The 22098-nt window shown below is 59.1% G+C and overlaps 1 protein-coding gene across 4 annotated transcripts in view; it reads right to left on the bottom strand.

The window, feature by feature from the left end:
* The window catches only part of MGRN1 (mahogunin ring finger 1), a 36949-nt gene continuing 20321 nt past the window's right edge, over window positions 5471–22098 (bottom strand). The window contains exons 6-18 of one of the 4 annotated variants that reach the window (XM_018040259.1): window positions 21485–21551; window positions 21026–21075; window positions 19417–19464; window positions 18096–18164; window positions 17342–17501; window positions 15508–15617; window positions 13419–13484; window positions 11784–12022; window positions 11217–11316; window positions 11025–11070; window positions 9688–9786; window positions 8235–8279; window positions 5471–6977 (exon numbers count right to left, since the gene is read on the bottom strand). In XM_018040259.1, the coding sequence (XP_017895748.1) occupies window positions 8239–8279; window positions 9688–9786; window positions 11025–11070; window positions 11217–11316; window positions 11784–12022; window positions 13419–13484; window positions 15508–15617; window positions 17342–17501; window positions 18096–18164; window positions 19417–19464; window positions 21026–21075; window positions 21485–21551 (1095 nt within the window). In that variant the 3' untranslated portion in view covers window positions 5471–6977; window positions 8235–8238. The remainder of the gene's footprint in view (window positions 6978–8234; window positions 8280–9687; window positions 9787–11024; window positions 11071–11216; window positions 11317–11783; window positions 12023–13418; window positions 13485–15507; window positions 15618–17341; window positions 17502–18095; window positions 18165–19416; window positions 19465–21025; window positions 21076–21484; window positions 21552–22098) is intronic. The other 3 variants (XM_018040257.1, XM_018040260.1, XM_018040258.1) reach the window with 3 other exon arrangements.

Raw genomic sequence — 22098 nt, 5'->3', positions numbered from 1 at the left:
CTGACCTTTCTCCCCTTTGCTCTCTCTTTCTTCTCCTTAACCCTTCCTATCCTCTTTTTTCCTAGTCCCTTGGTCCTGGAAGCAGGAATCTGGTCGAAGGGCCTCACCCTGAGCTGAGGATTGGAGACTGATCACCTCCTCTTGGCAGAGAACTCAAATTCTGATTCTGTTCTGGTCTGGTTTCTGTTAAGGCCGAGTTCCAGTCCCCCGCTTCTCTGGAAGCCCAGGGTAAAATCCCGTGAGGCCTGGGTATCTGCAGGTGGCAAGAGACGTCTATAAGGCCACCCCTTTTGCCCTTCTCTCCCACCTCCTCCCCCTTCTTCTTTCAACCTGGCTTCCTTTCCTCCCTTTGAAATCTCTGAAGACTTGAGATATTTTCATTTACTCTGTTAGTACTTGGATCTGAAGTTCTGTGTCTCTATAGGAGGTTTTCTTAGAAACTGTGATCTTGTATTTAAGGGAGTGTTTTATGAGAACTGCCAGGTCTATGTGTGTTTTATATTCTGTGTTCTGATTTGTGATGCCCATTTTGCTTTGTGTGGCTACCATTCGGTTTAGACCTGCTGCCATTTTGTTAGAACTTGATTTTCTTTCCCTGTGCCTTGAGACCAGGGTTCTCAGGAACACCTATCTAGACCATCTCTTAATTCCTGAGACTGAGGAAAAATGGGGAGAAGTCTTTCTATAAACTAGTGAATTTTATATCGTAATGTCTAATGCATGACTAAGTTTAGAAAATGGAGCTAGGTCTTGCCTTGTGTCTGTCTGAATATGTGTATGTCTCGGTATATCTTTGTTTCTGGATAACATTTTTGAGATTAACTTGTAAATTAGCTCTATTTAATTGACTTAAAAGTAAGCAGCTTACAAATCAGGTAATTCTAAATTAAACTAAATGAATTCCAGGTTCACATGAAGTGGGAAATATTCAGTATTAAATTAATACCTGGTAACACAGACATCGCATCAATAAGTATAATACTTTTGTACCTAGGTTTCCGTCAGTTTAGTCGCTCAGTCATGTCCGAATCTTTGCGACCCCATGGACTGCAGAACGCCAGGCCTCCCTGTCCATCACCAACTCCCGGAGCTTGCTCAACCTCATGTTCATCGAGTCGGTGATGCCATCCAATCGCCTCATCCTCTGTCGTCCCCTTCTCCTCCTGCCTTCAGTCTTTCCTGGCATCAGGGTCTTTTCCAGTGAGTCCGTTCTTTGCATTAGGTGGCCAAAGTATTGGAGCTTCCTATAGGTTTACTAGAGGTGAAAGAAGACTGTATTCTGATACAAATTTGTCAGCAAGAAATGTACCTCATTGTGGAAAATATTTGAGGGAAACTAAGACGTGTTTTCAGTAGAAGTTATGAAAATACTGAAAAGAATTATGCATGATCAGGATTTTCTAAAATTGGATCACAATTAGTTGGATAAATGGATTTTGTTAGGAATGACACAGCCACAGGAAAACTGGTCAGAGCCAACTAGGTCCAGTGTGACAGAGTCGACTTTCACTAGCCCTTGAGCCTTGGTATATACACCCACTGTGACACAGCAGCAAGCTACATGTACACCCATCAGCATTGACTGAATCTGACCAGATGTTCTAAACCCTTTTGATTGATTTTTTTGGACAAAACTTCTTAAATCGAATTCTGTTGAAGTTCTTTTGATCTCTAGTTAACTTGGGGTGCTTCAGAGCACCCCTGAAACATCCCATAGAGAGGTATTAAACTAATTTTGTTTATTTGGTTGGTTAAATTACATGGGAAATATTATCAAATGAGTGATAAATCCTCGCAGGTTATAATGTATGGTAAATATTACTAATATAGATATCCTAGACATTATATGGAGTTCCTAACACTCTGCTATGTCCTAGTATTCTAATGAGAAGCCTGATGACTTCACAGACGTTAACAAAAGGACTGAATGAACCAGCGAATATGCATTTAGCTTTTATGGTTTCTATCTGAAAAAAATCACAGGTTTGAATCTGTGTTTTTGGGGAGTAGAGGAAACCTTCCCCTCAAACTAATTATGACAAGAATTTGGTAAAATTAGATGTTACAAACAAATAACAATTATATTTTCTATCTGACTTCTTCAGAAATTGGACACTCTTGGTTTCTAGTAACTTTATCAGATGAGTTAGGAAAGTTACCTCACTAACAGGTACAGAAATCTCAAGGAATTTTAAGACCTTGAAAATGGAAGAATTCACCTATATTGTTAGGTGAAATCTATAATAAGATTTTGGCATGACTTTCCCAGTCCTGAAAGGTTTATTTTAAAAGTTCAGTCTGAGACTTTAACAGCAAAGTAAAAAGTCTATGATCAATTGGTTATATAAACCAGGTTAGGCCAAATTTTTGAGAGCATAACTATTTTGCAAACAAACTAGCCTTAATTTGGTTATATTTGATAAAAATGAGGGTAACTTTAGGGAGAAAAAGATGTTTCGATAAATGTTAAATCTCAGTTTGTTAATGAAGGTCTGTATCTAGTAAGACTCATTTCCTGGATAGTTCTTTGCTGTTATATGATATTAATGTAAAATTTAATTGAATTCCTAAAGAACACCCTAAGTTTGTTTCTGAAACTTACCTCAGTAATCTGTCTTTGGATAAAGATCAGATGTCTCATGAGCTGCAACCAGGACTGAAGAAGGACAGTTTAAGGAACTGTCTCCAACCTGGATGGAAGGACCTTTTTATCAGGTACTCTTAACTAGCTCATGCACAGTGAAATTGAAGGGATATTGACTCAGACTAATTCCCACTTCCAAAGGCCCTACAGTGGACTGGTCTATAGAGAGGACAGTTGACCTGATCTCACTTTAAAATGATGCTCAAACAGAGGAGAAACTGGACTACCCAGGACGAGAAGATGACATCAGAGATAAGACAGCTTGCCCAAGATGCTGGACCTGACTAGTATGATCATTTAAAATGTTTTCTTGACTTCTTAGACTTTTGCATATAAATCAAATGTTTTTCTATCATAGGCCTGATCCTATGCTAGTTTTAGAAACAATCCAGTTGTTGGGTTTGTGGCCAATTACCTGTGTCTAGTTCTGGGTTACCCTGGTGAATTTCTCTACTCCAAGGTGCAAACTGGTTGACCCTGAGAAAAGACTGGTTGACTTTAAAAGAAAAGAAAAATTATAGTCAGATCCAGGTCACTATTGATAATCACTAGATAGGATCCCCTCACCTGGCCAGTTAATGATGCCTGCTGTGACCCTGGCCGTAAGTTTGAGTTTCAGCGAAGGAAAAAACATCTCCTGCAATTATGGGATGGATTTATATAGCTAACACCAGGCTATGGTAATTTAGGCATCCATCTTGGCTGAACAACATGTGCGCCACCAGGAAGGACCCTGAGTCAGAACAATTGGCCAAAGACCACCCGGAAACTAATCCCATCACCATAAAACCTGAGACTGCGAGCCACGTGGCAGAGCAGTTCTCCTGGCTTCCCTTACCCTCCTGCTCTCTGCCCGTGCACCCCTTCCCAGTCAAGTCTCTTGCTTTGTCAGCAGGAGTGTCTTCTCGGACAGTTCATTTCTGAGTGTTACACAAGAGCCCACTTTTGGGCCCTGGAAGGGGTCCCCCTTCCTGCAACAAGCCCAGCACACCAAGTACCTTCCAAGTCAGACACCACAATGCCAAGTCCTGTTGGAGGAAACAGGGTCTCCCCCATCCAACAAGGGAGGACCTGGGGCTCCAATGAAGGGGTTTGTCTGAGGGCACCTGGCAGTCAGTGAGAGCCAGGGTCCCACCCTAGACTCCCACCGTCTCCCAACCAGTGTCCACAACAGCAAACCTGCAGAAGCGGGCCCGAGTTGCTTACCTGGTGTCAGTACTGGAGGAGGTGGTCCAGGGCTCAGCAGCATCAGTGGGGCTCCCCTGGAGTTTGTGGGGCCACGCGCTCTACTAGCTGGCCCCAGCTTCATTTTTCTCCCGTGGTGGACACCGATTTGCACCGCAGCCTGCACTCAGAATGGGCGCGCTGTGGCACAGGCCCGGGAGAGCTGTGCAGTAAGGGCAAGCCCCGGGCACAGCGAAGGCTGCCCTGTGCAGGGCTGAGCAGAAGAGTGCCAGAGGGCAGGCAAGGGTTGGCAGGACCTGCCAGAAACTCAGTTGCATTGGGTCCACAGTGGGCTTCCATCCGGAGATGTCGGGGGTGGGGACCCAACAGAGAGGCTTTGGGAGACAGTGAGGGACAGGGAGGCCTGGCGCGCTGCAGTCCATGGGGTCGCACAGAGCAGACGTGACTTAGTGACTGAACATCAACAGAGAGGCTCTCCCCCACCGAGGCCCTCTGCCGGGGTCAGGGCCCGGATGGGGCAGCTTACCAAAGGGAGAGCTCATCAAGGGGAGGGGCCGATTCAGAAGACGCTGCCTCCAGGCCGTGCACACGTTAATAGAGGCGGCGGGTTCGCCCGGGGTCAGCGTGTAGGGGGATCAGTGCAGCCCACACAGGACCCCGTGTGACACTGAGCGTCCTCCCACACTGGGGTCACACCCGACCAGGCACGACCGAGGGTGGCAGCCTTGCCTGGAGCAGGGACAGGCTGCGGGAGTCAGAGGGCCCATGGGAGCCACGTGGAACCGTGTGCAGAGGAGCCAGGACCCACCTGACAGGTGGTTCTGGTGGTGGGTATGCCACTTCTCAGCCTTCCCCTACTGGGAGGCTTGCTGGTCCGGGGAGCTGAGACCAGGCAGGGGTTCTGGCTGGGTGCCAGCATCCTTGCAGCCGAACCTAATTTGCTCCCCACAGGACAGCTGGAGAAACCTGCTCCCTTGCCGAGAAGCCTCTGATTGCTCCTAGACTGAAACTGCACCCCACACCCCCAACTCCGATGCTTGGGCCACTCCAAGCAGACACACCAGGCCCACTCTCCAGGCCTGTGTCCCTGCTGGGCCAACTGCTGGGGGGCAGCCTTCAGGGCTCAGTTGGAATGTCTCCTCAGTGGAGCCCTCCCCAGCCATGGGTTAAACCCGCTCCGTCTCATGACCTGCCGACTCGCTTTCTAATGGTCCCCAGACCTGGGAAAGACTTGGATGACTTGTGTGGCGTCTCGCTGACAGAGGGCAGGCTCCTGGGGGGCCTTGCCCGTTTCGCCCTCTGCTGGCACAGCAGGCACTCGGTTCAGGGTAGTGGGATGAACCGGCGACGGGTACGCTGCATCACTGGCACACCTGGGGGCCCGGGGCTCTGCCAGCCACTCAGGAGGCAGGGCTGAGGTCTGAGGGTCCCACCCCCCTTTGCTCTAGGCCCACAGTCAGCATGGTGACAGCTGGAAGAGGAACAGCAGCCGGCTTCACAGCCTCCTGGAAGCTGGAGGTTTGCTGGCATCTTAGACTTGAGGGAACCGGGGCTGCAGCCATGAGCGGGCTCCCATACCACCCGGCCTCCCAGGAGGGAACCTGAGCCCAGCGGGGCTGGGCACGGAGGGAGCAGGCAGGATACTGCTGCGCGGTTTTATTACTATAAATATACGGTAAAAACGAACGAAAACGAGCCAATCAGAGTACATCAAATGACAGCACACGTGAGTCCAAGACAGGCCAGTCTGCACCCTGTCCTGCAGAATCACTGACACCAACACAGATGGTGAGAGGCTGGGGTGCTGACCGCGAGAGGAGTGAGCAGCAGGACACGGCCTCCCCGCCTGTGTGTGCAGGGGTGCGGGTGTGTGCATCGCCACGTGTGCCCCCAGGAGCACATGGTGGCCGAGAGGGGAGGGCACGCAGGGAGCCAAGGGGCTGGGGCAGGCCGCCCCGGCTGTGGCCTCTGCTCACAGGCTCGACCGGAGATAAACGGGGGCGTCCCCCAAGTGCCCCGGGTGGGGCTCCCAGCCGCCCCGGGACCATGCTCTCTGGGGCAGCTCCACAGGGAGCCAGGCCCTCTCTCGCTGGCCAAGGGCCAGCTCCTGGATGCTGAGACCCATCCACCAGGCTCAAGGCCCTGCACAGGCAGCCGGTCCGGGGCACCAAGGCCAAGCACCCCCTTGGCCTTTCTGCTGCCCAGAAAATGTATCTTTAAAAGACGAGGTCACCTCAGATGGGATCCACAACCCCCAGGCAGGTCCCACCACAGGAGCCCCAAACTGCAGGAATCAAGGAGGGACGGTGAGTCACGTCTACATGGCAAACAGAGGGCAGAGAAGCCCAGCGGCCTGTCACGCCCCCCAGGGGGAGAGCAGTGCCACAGGCAAGTGGAACCCCCACCTGGAAGGTCTGGTAAGGTGGGAGAAGCTGCCTCTGAGAAGGCGCCGGGCTCAGAGAAGGGCCCAGACAGAACCCCTGCCAGTGGCCGGGCCCACGGCAGGTCTGGCTGCCAGGCCGGCTGACCTGAGGGAGGCGCCCCATGGGGCCAGTGGGGAGGGGGAGGCCACACGCACGGTGGGGGACAGGCACTGTTTCCTTCATTGGCTGAGACTCAGCCCCTGCTTCCTTCCCTCCCAGAGTCCCGCGTCGTTCTAACGAGGCTGTGCTTGGTCCGCCACCGAATTCTCCGCTTTGCCACGTTCACTGGTGCCGACGGGCCCCTCACGGGCTTGGGGGCTGTGGAGGCCCATCCGGGCTTCTCATGGGCGACCAGCCCCCCGGGGCATGCGGGGGGAGCCCAGAGCTCGGCGCCCACGGCAGAAAGCTGCCGTCCTTCATTGTGTACCATCAGCAAACGTTGACCGTAGAAAAGGGGAGTGGGCGGAGGCGACGGTCAGCTGTCCTCTCTGATGGAGGGTCACACGGCTCCTTGGAGCCGGAAACCACACCGCCGTGCAGACTGGAGGGTCCGGGGTCGCGCTGGGATCTTGGCGGAGGTGGGGGCTCTGTGCTGCCAGCCGGGCCAGGCTCTCAGAGCGGGGTAAGCTCAGCAACCCTGGGGTCGGGGCTGGGGCCGCCAAGCGGGGGCCGGGGGTGCCCAGCGATGTGGAGGCTGCGGGGAGTCTCCATGGAGGTGGACCATCCTGCAGGGCGAGAAGGCAAAAGTCAGCGGGCAGCCCATGGGCTCTGGGCTCCCGCAGCCACCCAGCATGTTTGCAGCGGGGCACACGGCAGGCCGGCGACCTCGGCCAGCTGAGGGGTGCCCACCGCTGGCCCCTGCCCACACCCGTGCTGAGCTTCCTGCTTCTGCCGGGCCACTGTCCCGTCACCACTGGGTTCAGCTGGACTCGGTGGCCCCGGCAGAGGGGCACATGCAGTGGGGCCCGGGGCACCCCGAGAGGCACCCCCAGGGTGCTATGAACTACCCCTGTGCTCAGGCCACCCCGGGCACTGGTGCCCTGGGGCGCCACACCTCGCAGGCCCCAGGCAGCTTCAGGGGCAAACCCAGGTGTCCCTGGGGCCAGCGACAGACCCTCGGGGACCCAGCGAGGGGACTGTCTTCTTAGGAGCTGAGGCTGCACATGGGAAGCCAGCTCTGCCATGCAGCCCAGAAGACAAACACGGTTCTCCGCAGCCAGGTCTGAGCTGTTTCTTGCTTCTCGAAGTTTTACCCAAGTGGCAACACTATCTCCCAAGGATGAGGCTAGGGCCAACGTCATAAAAGTGCCAGGTCCGATTTCAGTTGAAGCTAAACATTGTCACAAAAAGCGACCAAGGAAGGTAGGAGAGGTCTGTGGGAGGAATGTCGTCGGTGGCAGACCCCGCAGTCGGGCAGCACGGCTGACTGGGAGGGGGGCCAAGTCCTCCAAGGCCGACAGCCTGGGGCGGGACCCCACCACATTCATCTAGAAACCCTGGGCCATTGAAGGCACCAGATTCTTTCTCTCCAGACTTCCCAGCGGGCTGAGGTTGCCTGGAGGAGGGGCAGGGGTCCCCCAGTGCCTCCCTCTCTTTGAGGTTGCTCTCGGAATGGCTTTCAGTGAGATGTCCATTTGGGCTGTCTGGGGACCACTCACAGGCTGACCCCAGAGCATGCTGGTGTTCCAGGAAGTTCCAGAGGTGGGGGAAAGGCTAGTTGTCAGCAAAAGCAGGGTCCTGGCTGGCGCTGAGTCACTGATCCTGGGACCCTCGAGGCTACAAGAGCCTCACTGGGCCGCCTGGTCCAGAGGGAAACTCCTCCGGTTCCAAAGGCTGGTCGGACCCCTCCCCCAAGGACCACCTCTCTGGAGCACCCCTGCTGTGGCCTTCAGAAGCCTCTGGATTCAAAATCCAGGGCCCCAGAGAAGACTTCCCCATATGGGGAAGCAGCCCCCCGCCCCTCGTGCGAAGGCGTCACGTACCGGCTTACTCCTCTAAACCAGCGGAGCAGGAGCCGGGCCCCAGTGCTGCCAGAGGAGGAGAAAGACGGAAGCTCGGTTAGCAGGGCGCTCAGAGGGGCCGCACACTCCAGGCAGAGGCGCCGGCAGGGGGGACTGAGGTGCAGGCGCGGGGGCGGGGTATGATAGGAACAAACCCATGCGCACGCGGACAGGTTGACGCACAAGAGACGTGCGAGCGCGTTTCCCGAGCGCGCGCCCGGGCCTGGTGCTAAGGCAGAGGACGCCAGGCCGGGCAAGGACCCGGGCAGCCGGCAGGGATGAGGGGCTGGGCGCGGCGGGGCCCAGCAAGGGCCTCCAGCCCGCGGGGCTGATGGGGCGCCGGGCATCGCAGGCCTCTCCGTTTTACGGATTTGCCCACCCCGACTTTATCCTATCTGGCAGGTTACACTAAGATCCACTAAACCACGCTTCCTCCACCCAGAGGACACCTGCAGTTGCTGAAAAGAAGGTACCCCCCACGTGTGGGGCCTCACGTTCTTAAAGCCACACAGTGCCACGGGAGATGCTCAGGGTCTCTGCTGAAGGAGGAAGCTCGGGGGAAAGAGGCGGCGGCATGGGGGTGGGCAGTCACAAAAGCGGTGGATCCCTGAGGGCCCCAGCCTGCCCCCAGGAACAGGCAGCCAAGCTAGGGGGAAGCGGGTGGAGGACAGCCCAGTGTGGCCCCCGTTCTGCGCTAGCGTCAAGAACCAAGCCCACCCCGCTGTCCGGTCACGCACCGGGGCCAGCCAGTGGCCTCTGCCGCTCTCCCCACCCCGCAGCTGGCCAAGATCCACAGGAGGTCTGAGACACGCTGGGGGTCCTGACCGCCAGAGGTCCTGGGCCCACTGATGGGCTGGGCCAGCCCTGCAAACGCCTGGACGCTCTGTGGGCCACTCGAGGGGTGAGAAATAGGGGGCGGTCCTGCACGGGCTGAGTGTGCTCGGGGTACCCCCCAGCAGCACCCAGGGGCCAGGGTGAGAGGCCATAGGCAGGATCGGCAGGATCAGGATCTGCTCAAGGCTCCGGGAAGCGGAGTCTCTCCTGACCCCTCCTCCCCACCCCACCCGACCAGGTTTTCACCCTCAGGAAACACCAGGTCCTCTGGAGTCCCGAGTCGCTCTAACAGAGCTTCGCCCGTGGGTTCCTCTGGGGGGGCCTGTGTGTGTCGGTGACCGACCTGCTGTCTGCCTCTTCACACCAGCACCCCGACCTCCAAGCTCCCTCTATTTGCACAGGCTCTGCTGCTTGGCCAGAAGCCCAGGGACAAGAGGCCCTTCCACACTGAAGCCCGTCTCAGCCCCCCAGTGCCCGGCCATAGCTCAAGGGCAGGCGGGGGCAGAGAGGAGGGCCTTTCCCGCCACCAGGAAGGAACCAGGCTCTGAGGGCAACGAGGCTGCTCGTCTCGACTCCAGAACCTCAGGTGTAGCGCCCTTACCTGGCAGGTAGACGTCGGCAGGTGCACCGGGCTGGCTGCGGCCACAGGGCTCGGGGCTGCCGTCCTGCAGGACGTTCTCGATGGACGGCACGCGGCTCCCTGCAGGCGACAGGGCAGGTGGGGGCCTGCAGGCAGGAGGTGGTCCGGCCACGCCCCCGAGCCCAGACCTCACCCCAACTCCCCCGTTCTCCCGGGACCCAGGCAGACGGTCCATTATGCTTTCTTCCTTTTTCCTTTTCTCCTGCCCCCCGACCCCTCTGGGGGGGCATGGGGCTCTGTTTTGTTTTTATTAGAAAAACGTCCCATGCCCACATTGAAAAGAATGTCTGCTATCTTCCGAAACAGGCAGGTGGGCACACAGCTCCAGGCCCACAGCGGGGCATTCACGTCGGGGGTGGCTCCTCCTCCTTACATGTCAGACCTCAGCTGGGACCTGCCCTGCACTTCTGGGGCCCTCAGAGGGCCCCGGATCCCATGACAGGGCCCTGGAGGCCCCCGGTCCTGGAGCACTGTGCAGGCAGGAAGGAGCTGCCGCCACTAGGGGGTGAAGCTGAGGCCTGAGGGGCAGATGGGCCTGCCTGCACGGTGAGCAGGAAGCAACAGCACTGGGCTCCCAGGGGGACACCCCCTTCCTGGCACCACTCCCAAGGGCCTGCAGGCCGCGGTCACCCCGTGACCCTCGGGGCCAGGGGCCACGCAGCTGGGAGGGCTCACGCCGCCAGAGATGGCAGGGTGCTCTGGGGACCCTGACCACACCCGGGCCTCCCCCGACACCAAGCCTGGTGAGTCTCTGTCTCCTTGTCTGATGCGGGGAGGAACCACTGGGACAGCAGAGGGATGGTGTCTCCAAGTCGCACCACCTCCCTTGAGGCCCTGTGGTGGCTTGGCAGGTCCCTGCCCCACCCAGAGCCAGTGCCTGGCAGCGGCGGCTGGGACTAGACCCCAGGGGCCACTGAGTGCTAACGAAACCCTCTGCTCAGGAAGGGCGCCAGGACCCCCGCATGGGGGACACACAGGGGAGGGACTGGCTGAGCTGTGCACGCCCCTGGCCATCGGCCACACCAGGCCCGAGTCCCAGAGGCCCCAGTGGGACCCTGCTGTGGTGGGACAGGCAGAGCCCCAGGCCAAGAGCACGAGGCACCAACCACGGCAGAACCGTCCAGGTGGGAAGAGAAAAAACGGCTGTTGCCACTAAAGGACGGGCAGGGAGGGAAACCGGGCTGCCGAGGGCTATCCTCCGTGCAGGAACTGCGGTGTGTGGTCAGCCAGCAAGGCTCGGAGAACCCTCAGAGGAGCACGGGCAGAGCACGGCGGGGCTCAGGCCAGGGAGCACTCACCTTGTTTCAGCGATGAAGTCTCATCCACCGTCTCAGTCATGAAGCTCTAAGACACAAGACACGTGCTTAGACCCTGGTGCTGACAGCCAGGCCCCGGACACGGGGGGCCCCACGGCCTTCAGCCCCTAGCAGTGGGGGCTGGGAGGCCAACAGGCAGGCAGAGGGGACAGATGGACAGGGCAGGGGCCTCACCTCGGGGGAGCTGCTCAGCGCCAGCCCCGCCCCGCCCGGCGCGGGCAGAGCCTCCGAGTCGTCCTCCTCGTGGATGGGGGACGACGGGGACCGGAGGGTGCTGGGGACAGAGGGGGCAGAGGACAGGCGGGTGAGCTCAACCAAGCCAGCCCCAGGGGCCCCAACAGCCGGGGGGCCAGCACGGGTGCGCCAGGCCGGGGAGTGCGTGGCAGGAGGCCCCCAGGGCCCGTACAGAGGGGAAGGGAGCCTCGGCCAAAGGACAAGCCCGTGGCCTCCCCAGTCTTTGGAGCCGCTCAGGTGACACACAGAAGGCGCTGGGGCTGTGGGAGTTCTACAGAACCTGTGCCTCCTTCATACTCTTCTAGAAAACCCGTGAGCGTCTGAGAAAAACTGAGCCCGGCAGGGCGGGTCACCAGCACCTCCACGGGCGGCCCGGAGGACCCATGACTGGCCCGCGGCCAGGCCCCGGGCACGTGGCCCCTGGCTCGCAGTGGGGCAGGCGGGGCGCGGGCGGTGCCGCTGGCAGGGCCGCACGCCGCCCAAGGGGGCTGCTGGTGCTGGGCTCACCTGTCAGGGGACTTGCTCCGGGGCTTGCCCTTCTGCAGGCTGCTTTCCACCATCCGATCGATCCCAGCAAGTGGGCAGCTGGCCTGCGACAGGCCGTCCGAGACACCCGAGTAGGTGATCTCCTCGTAGAGGGGAGCCGTGGGGGCGGCTGGGGGGACGGCTGGGGGCACCGCCCGAAGGCCATTGAGCGCCTCGAGCAAGGAGATGGGCTCGTAGCCGGGCGGGATGCCGTCGGCGCTCTGTGGAGGGAGCGGGGGTGAGGGGCCAGCCGGCCAGGCGCCCGCCCACTGCCCACGGCGCCCCCAAGACGGTCTGTTCCCCAGAGCCTTCTCTCTGACCGCCCCCAACCACTCCACCTTCCAGGGTCTTGTCCCCCGCCCTCGGGGGGCACCCCTGCCCAGGGAGGCCTCGGCCGTCAGCCGTGGCCCTGGACATCCAAGTGTCCGTGTGGTGCCCAGCATGGAGGCAGAGAAGGCGTCCAGAAGGCCACCCGCCCCGGCCTCGGCCAGCCCCTGCCTGGCTTTCTGCTCCTGCCTGGTGGGCGCAGAGCGTGGGGGGCGCAGTTAGTAAAAGGAAGGGCCGGAGCAGAAGGGCAGCAAAGCCGTGGGAGAAGCCGCTGGGAGCGCGCAGTCCAGGCCAAGAGGACCCGCCCGACACAGGGGTCGGGCCCAGAGACCTTCCGGGGCTGCGCAAGCACTGCTGGGCCGACACGGGCTCCCGAGAGTCTAATGGGCCCAAGACTGGTACTGCCCACGCTGGGAGGATCCAACCAACGGGCTAAGTTCAGGGCTAAAGGCGAAGGGAGAGGGAGGCCAGGCGCCGGGGGTGTTAGTTGGGCTGCCGGGGCCGCAGGTGGGACGGCCACCTGCCATCAGCTTGTGAGCGAGGTGAAGGGCAGTGTGCTCTCCTCAGAAGCCCTGCCTGCCCCGCTGACCTGCAAGAGGTGACAGGGTGAACCTGGGGGCAGGGCGGGCAGAGGAGCCGGCTGGGGCTTCCTGTCCTCAGCGGCCACCTCTGGGCCACCTGGGACCACGGTGCCTGCATCTGCTCCCAGGCTGGCTGCAGGTTCAAGTTATTAGTCTAATCTCCCTTGCCCCTCGGAACAGGGAGAAGAAAAGGAAATCTCTGTGTCTAAGCTGACTCTCGGGGACCCTGACTCTCTGCCTTTTACCAAGGGGGGGGTCCAGGCAGAGGCCCGGCCCGGCAGCTACTCACTACCTGCCCCCTGCCTGCCCCCACCCCGAGATGCAGGGAAAATGAGAGAAATACGAGTGTTGGCCCGCAGGGCAGGGGTGCAGGGCGAGCAAGCGTGAGGGACATTCGCAACAAGAGCGGCAGCCTTAGTTCCACCTCCGACGTCATTCCACTGCCAGCAAGAAAAAAAAGGGAAACAGGGCACTCGGGAGAAAGCAGAGCTGGCGAGAGGGATGCCGGGGCTTCGTGCCGACAGACCTTGTGTTCTGCTTGTTCCACAAAACTCCCTTCCTGGGCGGGCACGCCGGGACTGGGGATAGTGGGTCTGACAGGTTAAAGGAACTGGACACACTGGCCTGGGGTGAAAGTGCGTGCCCGTTCCGTCACTGCAGTCATCGGGGCACGGGGCAGAGACGAAGCCACGGGGCCAGACACACTTACTGTTTCCCCTTTAGGTTTCTTGCTGGCCAGGGAGGCGGGGTGCGACTTTGATTTTTTAAAGGGACACTGTCAAGATAAAAATCATAGGTTTTACCGCTGCCACCCCCCGTGCGGCGCCGAGTGGGCTGGACGGGGTCTCCCTGGCCTTCTGGCCTCCGGGCAGGCCGGGAGCCAGTGCTTTGCAAACTCTACCAGCCTCTGAGCCGCCCGCGGGGGCCTGCCTGAGCACGGGTTCTACCTCGGGGCCTGGGTAGGCTGGGCCTGTGCGTCCTCTTGGCACTGGAGGAGCCAGTGCCTGTCCCCAGCGGCCACTCCTGGTTTGGGCCAACCCCCACCCCCTGCCAAGCAGCAGGTCCTGGCTGGGGCGGGCAAGACAGCGGCCAAGCACGCCCCACGAGGGGGCCTAGCTGGGCACAGAGAAGGGAGCTGGAGGCCCCAACATGGCCTGGTCGACTCATTGCCAAGCCTGACTCCTAAAGATGGAGTTAAAGCCTCCGATCGCTCCCACTCAGTGCTGATCTTAAGATTCACTGCAGAAAATGGCTCATGTGGGCTCTGGTACTTTGTGGAAACTGCTCGCGCAGGGAATTTGGTAGAGAATGAGGGCCACTTACTTGGGATCATAACCTCCAGAGAGGGCTGCGCTGGCCCTCGGGAGTGTGCAACGTTAACCATCCATGCCCTGGGCTGCCCTGCACTGTGGGAGGTGCTTCAGCCCTTCCACAGTGAGAGGGACAAACACGGGAGGGTCCCACCTGACCCTCGGACACCAGGGCAGAAATCTGGAGCAGCGGCAGTAAGAACCCACTGCCTGAGCCCACCCTCCATGGAGCAGCCAGCCTCCTGCCTCGGGGTGGGAACCTCAGCACTGTTCTCCCCACCAGCAACATGGGTGGTGCTGGAGAAGGTGCTCACTGCTCTGAAATAAAGTCTATCGTTAAACGGCCGAGGGCCTGGTTTCAGAGCTGGAAGCCCTGGTGCCTACAGGCCTAGCAGGATAAGCAGTGTGGCTGGCCCGGGACAGTGGGGAGATGGGCATCCTTGCCCCTGATCCAGGGGCACACAGCACCTTAAGATACTGAAAGACTTAAACAGCGGCCCAGTTCTCAAACACTGGGGCAGAACTCGTCACACCTGCTGGCCCAGGGCAGGCACCGTCTGTGGGGATGCCAGGCCGGGCGGTGTTGGCTCGTCTCCCTTTCAGAGCGCTGGCAGGGCCTCTGAGAATCACGGGATCCAAACAACTCAATCGAGAGCCAAGAAAACAGGCTCACAAGCTGACAACGCTTGAAGCCAGTGGGGACCCGAGAGCCGGGCCTGCCCCACGTCCCTCCTCCATCTTTTGTCTCTCTGCCCACCTCGGCGACCCCCGAACCCCTGCCCCGTCTATGTGTCTCTCCACACTTCCCTCTGCTTCTCCACCTGCCCTTCTCTCAGCACCACCCTGTCAACCTTCATCCCCATCCGCCCATGTCTCTGTGTTTCTGTGTCTGTCTCCCTCCCCGTCTCTCGAGGTCCCTGAAGCCTGGTCTAACTCCCCTCGTCCGCTGCAGCAAGGTCTGACCCACGGTTCCTCGGGAGCAGGTGCGGCGGACGGCTGCGGGTGCCCTCCTGTGTGCCTGGGCAGGGGCTGGGAGGGCAGGGAGCAGGTGAGGATGCGCCACTGCCGCCCTTCGGAGGAGAACTCCCTTCCTAAGAGCACATAATGCCCCTGGCTGCCTGGTGTGGTGGAGCAGAGGTGACTGACACCATGACTCAGACTCAGCCAAAGGTCACCTGCGTCTCAGAACCTTGCTATTGGTAGAAGCAACGTCCTCGGGGCAGCTGGCACTCACGGGGCCGGGGTCGACCCCCTGAACTCAGCCTCACTGCTGCCCCCTGGGACCAGGCAGGTGAGCCAGGGGCCCCAAAACCTGGCAGGGCACGGCCCTAAGGCAGAGCCTGGGCAGCCCGCTGCTGCCCCACCAGCCCGCTGCTGCCCCACCAGCCCCACCAGGAGCCCTCTCTGCCCGAACGTGAGGGCGGGGCTTCTCACAGGCCCCCACCCCCGCCCTCTCCAGCTCCAGCACAGAAAGGAAGACGCACTCACAGAATGCTCGTCATGGTCCATGCTCTGGGCCAAAACAGGGCTGAAGGAGATGGGGGACAGGGCCCCCGGCTTCTTGCGCACCGCCCGGATCTGCAGAAGAGCTCGGAACGCTGCAGGGGAGGGATGGGTTCAGGTCACGTGGGGGCAGCACTCTGAGACCCTGCTGAGCTTCGGGGACCCTGACGACCACCCACCCTGCAGTGATCCCGGGAGAGGCCCGGGTCAAGGTTAAAGGAGAAAAAAAAAAGAAGGGAAAGAATATAAGTAGATTCCTCCCTGTAGGAAGCCAGAGGCTCCAGGGAAACATACCACCTTCTTGGAATTGAATATAAGAATGAATTCCTAAAGACCATGATTCTCAGACACGAGGAATTTCAGTCAGTCCAATACAGCTGATGAAACATAACCACCATTATATTTTAGTTTTCAGGTGGATGAAGAATTTGTTTTGTGAAAAGTATGGTAGTCATGAAATAGTACTTGTTATTGAAAACGAAACAAATGATTTAATCACAACAAAAGCCTTCAAAATGCCCTGCCTTGGTCTCCTTTGACTGTATATACAAAGAACTGAACGCCTTTAAGCTGGAATGTAATTCACTAAAAACAGAAGTAAATCCAATTGGGAAACAAAGTAAAATGCCATGTTATTAATCCTTACTGAATGTAAGTTAGGTTTTTTAATATGCTAAACGATTTCATAGGACAAAGAGCACTTAGTTACAAAGACCAATTTGCATTAAAAAAAAAAACTGGACTTTTTGTTTTTTTTTTTTATACCAGGCTTCAGGGCACCCACCAGTCTGTGGGATCTCAGTCCCCACCAGGGATTAAACCTGGGTCCCAGCAGTGAAAGCCTGGAGCTCTAACCACTAGGATACCAGGGAACTCCCTGAGCTTTGCTATTTGTAAATCACACTTTCTTTTTCTCTCCCAGGGTTTCCCAAGGCCATGAATATTGATTAACTGCTCTGAAGCATGATTTTAACGTAGCTATAAACTATCCAACAAAAGAGCTTTACAGTGAACAGTCAGTCACTGACCAAAGAACTAAACACAACAATAAAAACATGTTTTTACGACCCGAATTTCAAATCTACCCATGCACTGCTTCTGAAAGCAACAATACACCTGACAGCCGCCTATGACTGAAAAAAAAAGGGCCATCCTTTACTTATTCAGAGAAAATGTCCCGCAGCGGCCACACGAGGGCGTCCTCACTGCCCACACCCAGCACCCACTGGGACCGGGCCAGGACCCCAGAGACACCAGCAGGACCCACGCCATGAGGACGTTCCTTCTCTGCTGGAGGATGGATGTTTTACTCAAAATTCGGCCTGATGTGACAACTTTTTCCAGATGCTCCAGGAAACCAAATTTAACTCCGTGATCATTTACACCCAGCACATTTTCCACTTTATTGTCATGTCTTATCAGACTCATTTGAAAAGACCCTGATGCTGGGAAAGACTTAGCAGCAGCAGCAGCTGGCAAAGACTGAAGGCGGAAGAAGGGGATGGCAGAGGATGAGATGGTTGGATGCCATCACCAACTCGATGGACATGAGTTTGAATAAGCTCCAGGAGTTGGTGATGGAGGCCTGGCGTGCTGTGGTCCATGGGGTCGCAAAGAGTCGGACACGACTGAGCAACTGAACTGAACTGCTGAGTCTGTCCCGTGTACTCCTTGAGAAGCTCTGAGTCGCTGATCGCGTCTCGGCAGCTCCCTGCACACACCGGCCTACAGTCCCTCCTGGACCGGGTCCGACCTCCCCAGCGGTGCTGGCCATGACTGTGGGGGCCCTGCCTGTGCCGCCCCCGCCTGCCCCACTCACGCAGCCGGCAGATGGGGCAGTTGCTGGCCTGGTAGCGCAGCGTGTCCGCACAGGAGTTGCAGAGGCAGAGGTGGCGGCAGGGCAGGATCAGCGTGTCCCGGAGGTCAGACAGGCACACCACGCACTCGTTGCTATTGTCGCTGTTCTCCTCGTCCGAGGGCTGCGGGGACACGAGGCGCCCTGGGTCAGTGGCTCCCGAGGCCAGAGGTCAGACGCTGGGGACCTTCCCCCCCGGGGGCTGCGGGGGCCAAGGGAAGCCCCCGGGGGCAGAGGAAGGTCACCGAGGAGCAGGGCGTCCCCCCATCCACCCCCCAAATAGAGAGGACTCAGGTCTCCTGTTCCCCACAATTGAGGGGGTCTGTGCCCCCACACCCAGGCTCTATGGGCCGCCAGGCTCCCCTCACGGATGTCACACCCCGAGCTGAGCCGCTGCTGTGAGGGGGGAAAGGCCAGGGCCACCTGGGCAAGGTCTGGGGGCAGGAGTCGGCCCGGCGTCCCAGGCTGCCCTGACAGCCGGAGCCCAGTGATGGGAAGGAGGCAGCACATTTGCTGGAAAAAGGACAAAACGTCCCACAGACTCTGATAACTCAAGAATGAAGGAAAAGCGATGGAGCCGGGGTCCTGGGGCCTCCAGGGGAAGGCACGGCAGGGCCCTGGCCAGGATGGGGGCCCAGGCAGGTCACCACCTCCGAGCAGCCAGCGGAGCGCGGGGGGCACGCTGGCCTGGCCTGCCCGTGGGGCCGCGAGCACGCACCTTGGTCTCCTGGTTGTTCTTGTTCTCAATGCCATAGATCTCCTGCAGCAGGTAGCTAACCCGGTCCACCTGCAGGGCAGAGCAGTCTCTGGGCACTCACCCCCCCGCCCAAGGGCTCCTCTGTAACCCCCAGCCCGACACCCACTCCCAGGGGCCGGGCTCGGGTCCTGGGGGCAGGCGTGGGCGTCTGCTCTGTCCAACCCCTGTCCCCCGCAGGGAGCAGATACTGCTGGAGACGGGCAGGGTGAGGTGCCCACAGGAAGCATGGACACTGGGTTCGGCCAGGCCCTGCCCAGCCCAGATGGCGTGGAGCCAAGCTCTACTGGGCCTGGTGACCACACTTTCTGCTCACCTTATCAGGCCCAACCCCACAGGAAAACGACTCTGGACCCTCCTGTCACCCCTCCCACCCAAGACTGACCAGAGTCAGGCCTCAAGCTGACTACGTTTCAGGGTGGCCTGAGTTGCTGCATTTCCCACCACACAGACCACAAAGACCCTCCTGAGAGCCGTGGTGTGCCAGTCAGCTCTCCCGAAACCCATGCCTGGACCACCACTGGGGTCTCCTGCCCACCAGCCACCTCCAGGCGTTGGCCCTGCCAGGGTTCTCTCGAGCCCTCTCTTAAAAACCTGACCACCGCCAGCCCCGGGCCGTGGCTGACACGCCTGAGCAGCGGCACACAAAGGCAACCTGATCATCACGGCTCTGGAGAAAACCCCACCGGGGCCACGGTTAGACCAGCCTCTAGGCTCGGCTCAGGGGGCCCTGGCCTCTAAATCCTCACAGAACGTTCTGAAGCGGGAGGCCACCAGGCGTGATTCTTCCTGGGGCTGGAACATGGAGTTACTGACTCCAAAGAAAGGCCCTATTGGTCTATAGCTCCCATGGGTTCCAAGAGATTCCATCTTTGCCTTAAATACGGATCAAGTCGATTCAAGTCTTTATTCAACACGGAGGTCATTTCAGCAAATTGGAAGGAGGAAGGAGCAAAACTGCAGTGTTTCTTTCTTAATTTCTTCCTTCCTTCCCTCCCTCCCTCCCTTCTCTCCTTCTGTCCATTCACACGTTCAGCCAATGTTTACACAAGACTCAGGACTACAGTGGTCAACGCAGATGCGTAGTGGGTACACAGTACACACAGACACACCCAGTGACTCTGACCCTGACTTCTGGAGCCCAGGGCCCACTGCAGCGGTGTCACTAGCTAATTCCGCAGCAGCCATGGTGGCCTCGCAGAATAACCCACAGAGACCATAGGGTCACGTGTGTGCACGAGTCTCAAATCTAAAGGGCTCCCGGTGTTCCCTCTGACAGACTTACGATTTGCTTCTGCTTTAAAGGCTTCACGGAGAAGCTGCCGTCCATGTGCTGCGGGGGGGAAAGACCCAGACATTAACCCGGCCGTGCTCAGGCCCACCCTTGGTCAACCCACGTCCCCGGCTCAAAAAAAGAAGGACCCCACAAAGACTTGAGAGTCAGGCCAGGGATTCTCAAATCAGCCCTCTGACCTGGCTTCGAAACTACCTGGAGAATCTTCTAAATATACTGCCGCCTGGGTTCCACCCTGATCTACAAAACGCAACTCTCCCTGGGTAGTTAGCTCTCGAGGAGGCTCAAGTTCACCATCAGCCGAGTCCCGACGATGGCGCCTCCCTAGCGCAGGAAGCAGCACTTGGGCTGCAGGAACTGAGATGGGTGGCTCCAGGCCTCAGAGAGCTTGGTCTGATCGCGAAGACAGCACGAGGGCGTCACATGCCTGCTTCCGCAGGGAAGCCCAAAGCTCAGAACCGTGAGGACAAGCGGGTCGGGAGGGATCTGGGGAGCCACACTGCTCTGAGCCCACAGTTAATCAATCACAGAACCTGATCTGAGCTCCTGCTCCCCAAACACCCTTTCTGAGTCCACCGAGACCAGCACCTGGCCTTTTTTGTAAGCCTGGTAGGTTCTGAGCGAAGTTTCTAGTATACTGCACCCCAAAAATAAGGCCGTTTCTCACAGGGCTCTAAACGCAAAGCCCAGAACGGAATGTCTGCCAGCGACAGCCGATCGCCAGCCAGAGCAGACAGATGGGTAAACAGTCACCGTTCCTTCTGACCGGGCCAGCCTGAGGAGCACAGCCAAGGGGCCCAGAGAGGGAGAGGGCTGTCCCTGGGCCCCACCAGAGAGGCCTCAGGCCGGCTGACTGACCCCCGGGGGCACCGGGAAAGGCCTGGATCACAGGGAGGAGCCGGGCTCGCACGGGAGGCTCTCAGGGCTGGACACACGGCTGAGGGAGCCGGGGTTCCGTGGGATGGGCAGGTCTGAGCCCGGTGTCGTCGTCGCGTCCTGCTCCTCGGCCACCCGGGCCACAGGCTGATGCTGAAATCTGCCTGGTGCTGGCCGATGTCCACAGGAGGCGGGGCTCAGCCGTGGCCTCTGCAAACAGGGGCCACGCCCCACAACTTCCAGCAGGGCTCTCAGTGAGCAGGCACCCTGTCCCAACACCGCCAGGCCCTCGCTCACTGTATGCATGGATACACGGAACTGCCTGGCCCCCAGGAACAACAGGGCCAGCGAGAGGACCATCCTGCGACCCTGAGACTCCCTCGTGCAGGGTCGGCAGTGACCGTAAGTTCCCCCACTACACACTGAACACATACATGAACAGCCAGGGCCTGGACTCGGGCCTGGGTGGGAAGAAAGGGACAAACACCCAAGCTCAAACACGTGTAATGCCAGTAAGTGAATCCTTCCATGTAAATGGTCTTATTCTATGTGGGCACCCCCAACTCGGGGCCCCCAGGAGGGCGTGAGCCTCACATCTAGGGCCGTGCCAGGCAGACAACAGACCCTCGGCCACCCCGCCAGCATTCACTGGGCACCTACTGTGTGCAGGACATGACAGTAAATGAGAGGTCAGCAGGGCAGTAAGGAGCAGGACGGGACTTACCTTTTCGAAGGCGGCCAAGAGCACATGGGCGTGGCCGGTCACTTCCACGACTGCCCGGGAGAGAGGAGGGTGGTCAGAGCCGGCCTCCGCCGCCCCGACCCCAGCCCTGGGCTTCTTCTCTCCAGACGGCGCTTCCCCAGCTCACAGCCCGCACGTGGAGCCCACCCCTCCAGGGACCCCGCGGCCCACAGCGGCGGAAGGTGGTGGTTGGCGAGGTCCGGGGGCTGACAGCCTTCGCAGCTCCCCTGCGGGGTGGATGCCAGCACCGCTGGCCTGTCTGCCCTGGGATCCACCCTGGGGGAGCGGGGTCGGCACCGCCCGCGGCCGACGGGGCGCCTAGAACCCTCAGCCTGCTGAGCCACATGGGCACTGTCTCTGGACCGAACCCCCCCGCCCCCGACGGATGGGGTGAGAAGGTCCTTGTGCCTGGAAGGGGTGTTGAGGGGAGATGCCACTCACCGTCCCCCTCATCCACCACGGCCTGGATGACCACTGGAAACACACCCCGGTCCAGGTCAAAGTTCAGCTGAGGAGGGAAGGAGGGGACAGTGGTCAGAGCGAGCTGGACGGAGCGGGTGCCCTGACTGGGGGCATCGAGGCGGTGGGCCAGAGCACGCACAGGCGCCCGTTCTTCTCTGCGGGGAATGGAGTAAAAGGGCACGCCTTTGTTCTGCGTGTAACTCGGGGCTGCTGGAGACATCTGTACCACCTTTTCCAGAACGTCCTCACCCGCCCTCCCAGCCCCCGGACCTCCACGCTGCCCACACGCGGCCCCCAACCCTGGATGGTCCCAGAAACAAAAGTGCTCGCGCCGGCCCCCTGAGGCGGGCGCCCCCGACACGGCAGCGTTGTCACAGTGCGTCCGCCACCCGGGGAGGCCCGGCCAGGCCGCACCGTCTCCCCCACCTGCTCACGGATGCCAGGTTGCGTGGGCCAGCCTCTGCCTGACCCCGGTGCACCTCCAGGCACTGGGTGCCGTGGCGACCCCGCATCTAACCTTGGGAAGAACAGCTCCCGCCTGGCCCAGCAGAGATGGACGCAGAGTGGAGGAGCCCGTGTGGCTGTCTGGGTTT

This window comes from Capra hircus, chromosome 25 (assembly GCF_001704415.2).
Source record: "Capra hircus breed San Clemente chromosome 25, ASM170441v1, whole genome shotgun sequence".
NCBI classification, from domain to species: domain Eukaryota; kingdom Metazoa; phylum Chordata; class Mammalia; order Artiodactyla; family Bovidae; genus Capra; species Capra hircus.
The sequence above is the reverse complement of the archived record's forward strand: the minus strand, read 5'-3'. Positions and strand labels throughout refer to the sequence as shown.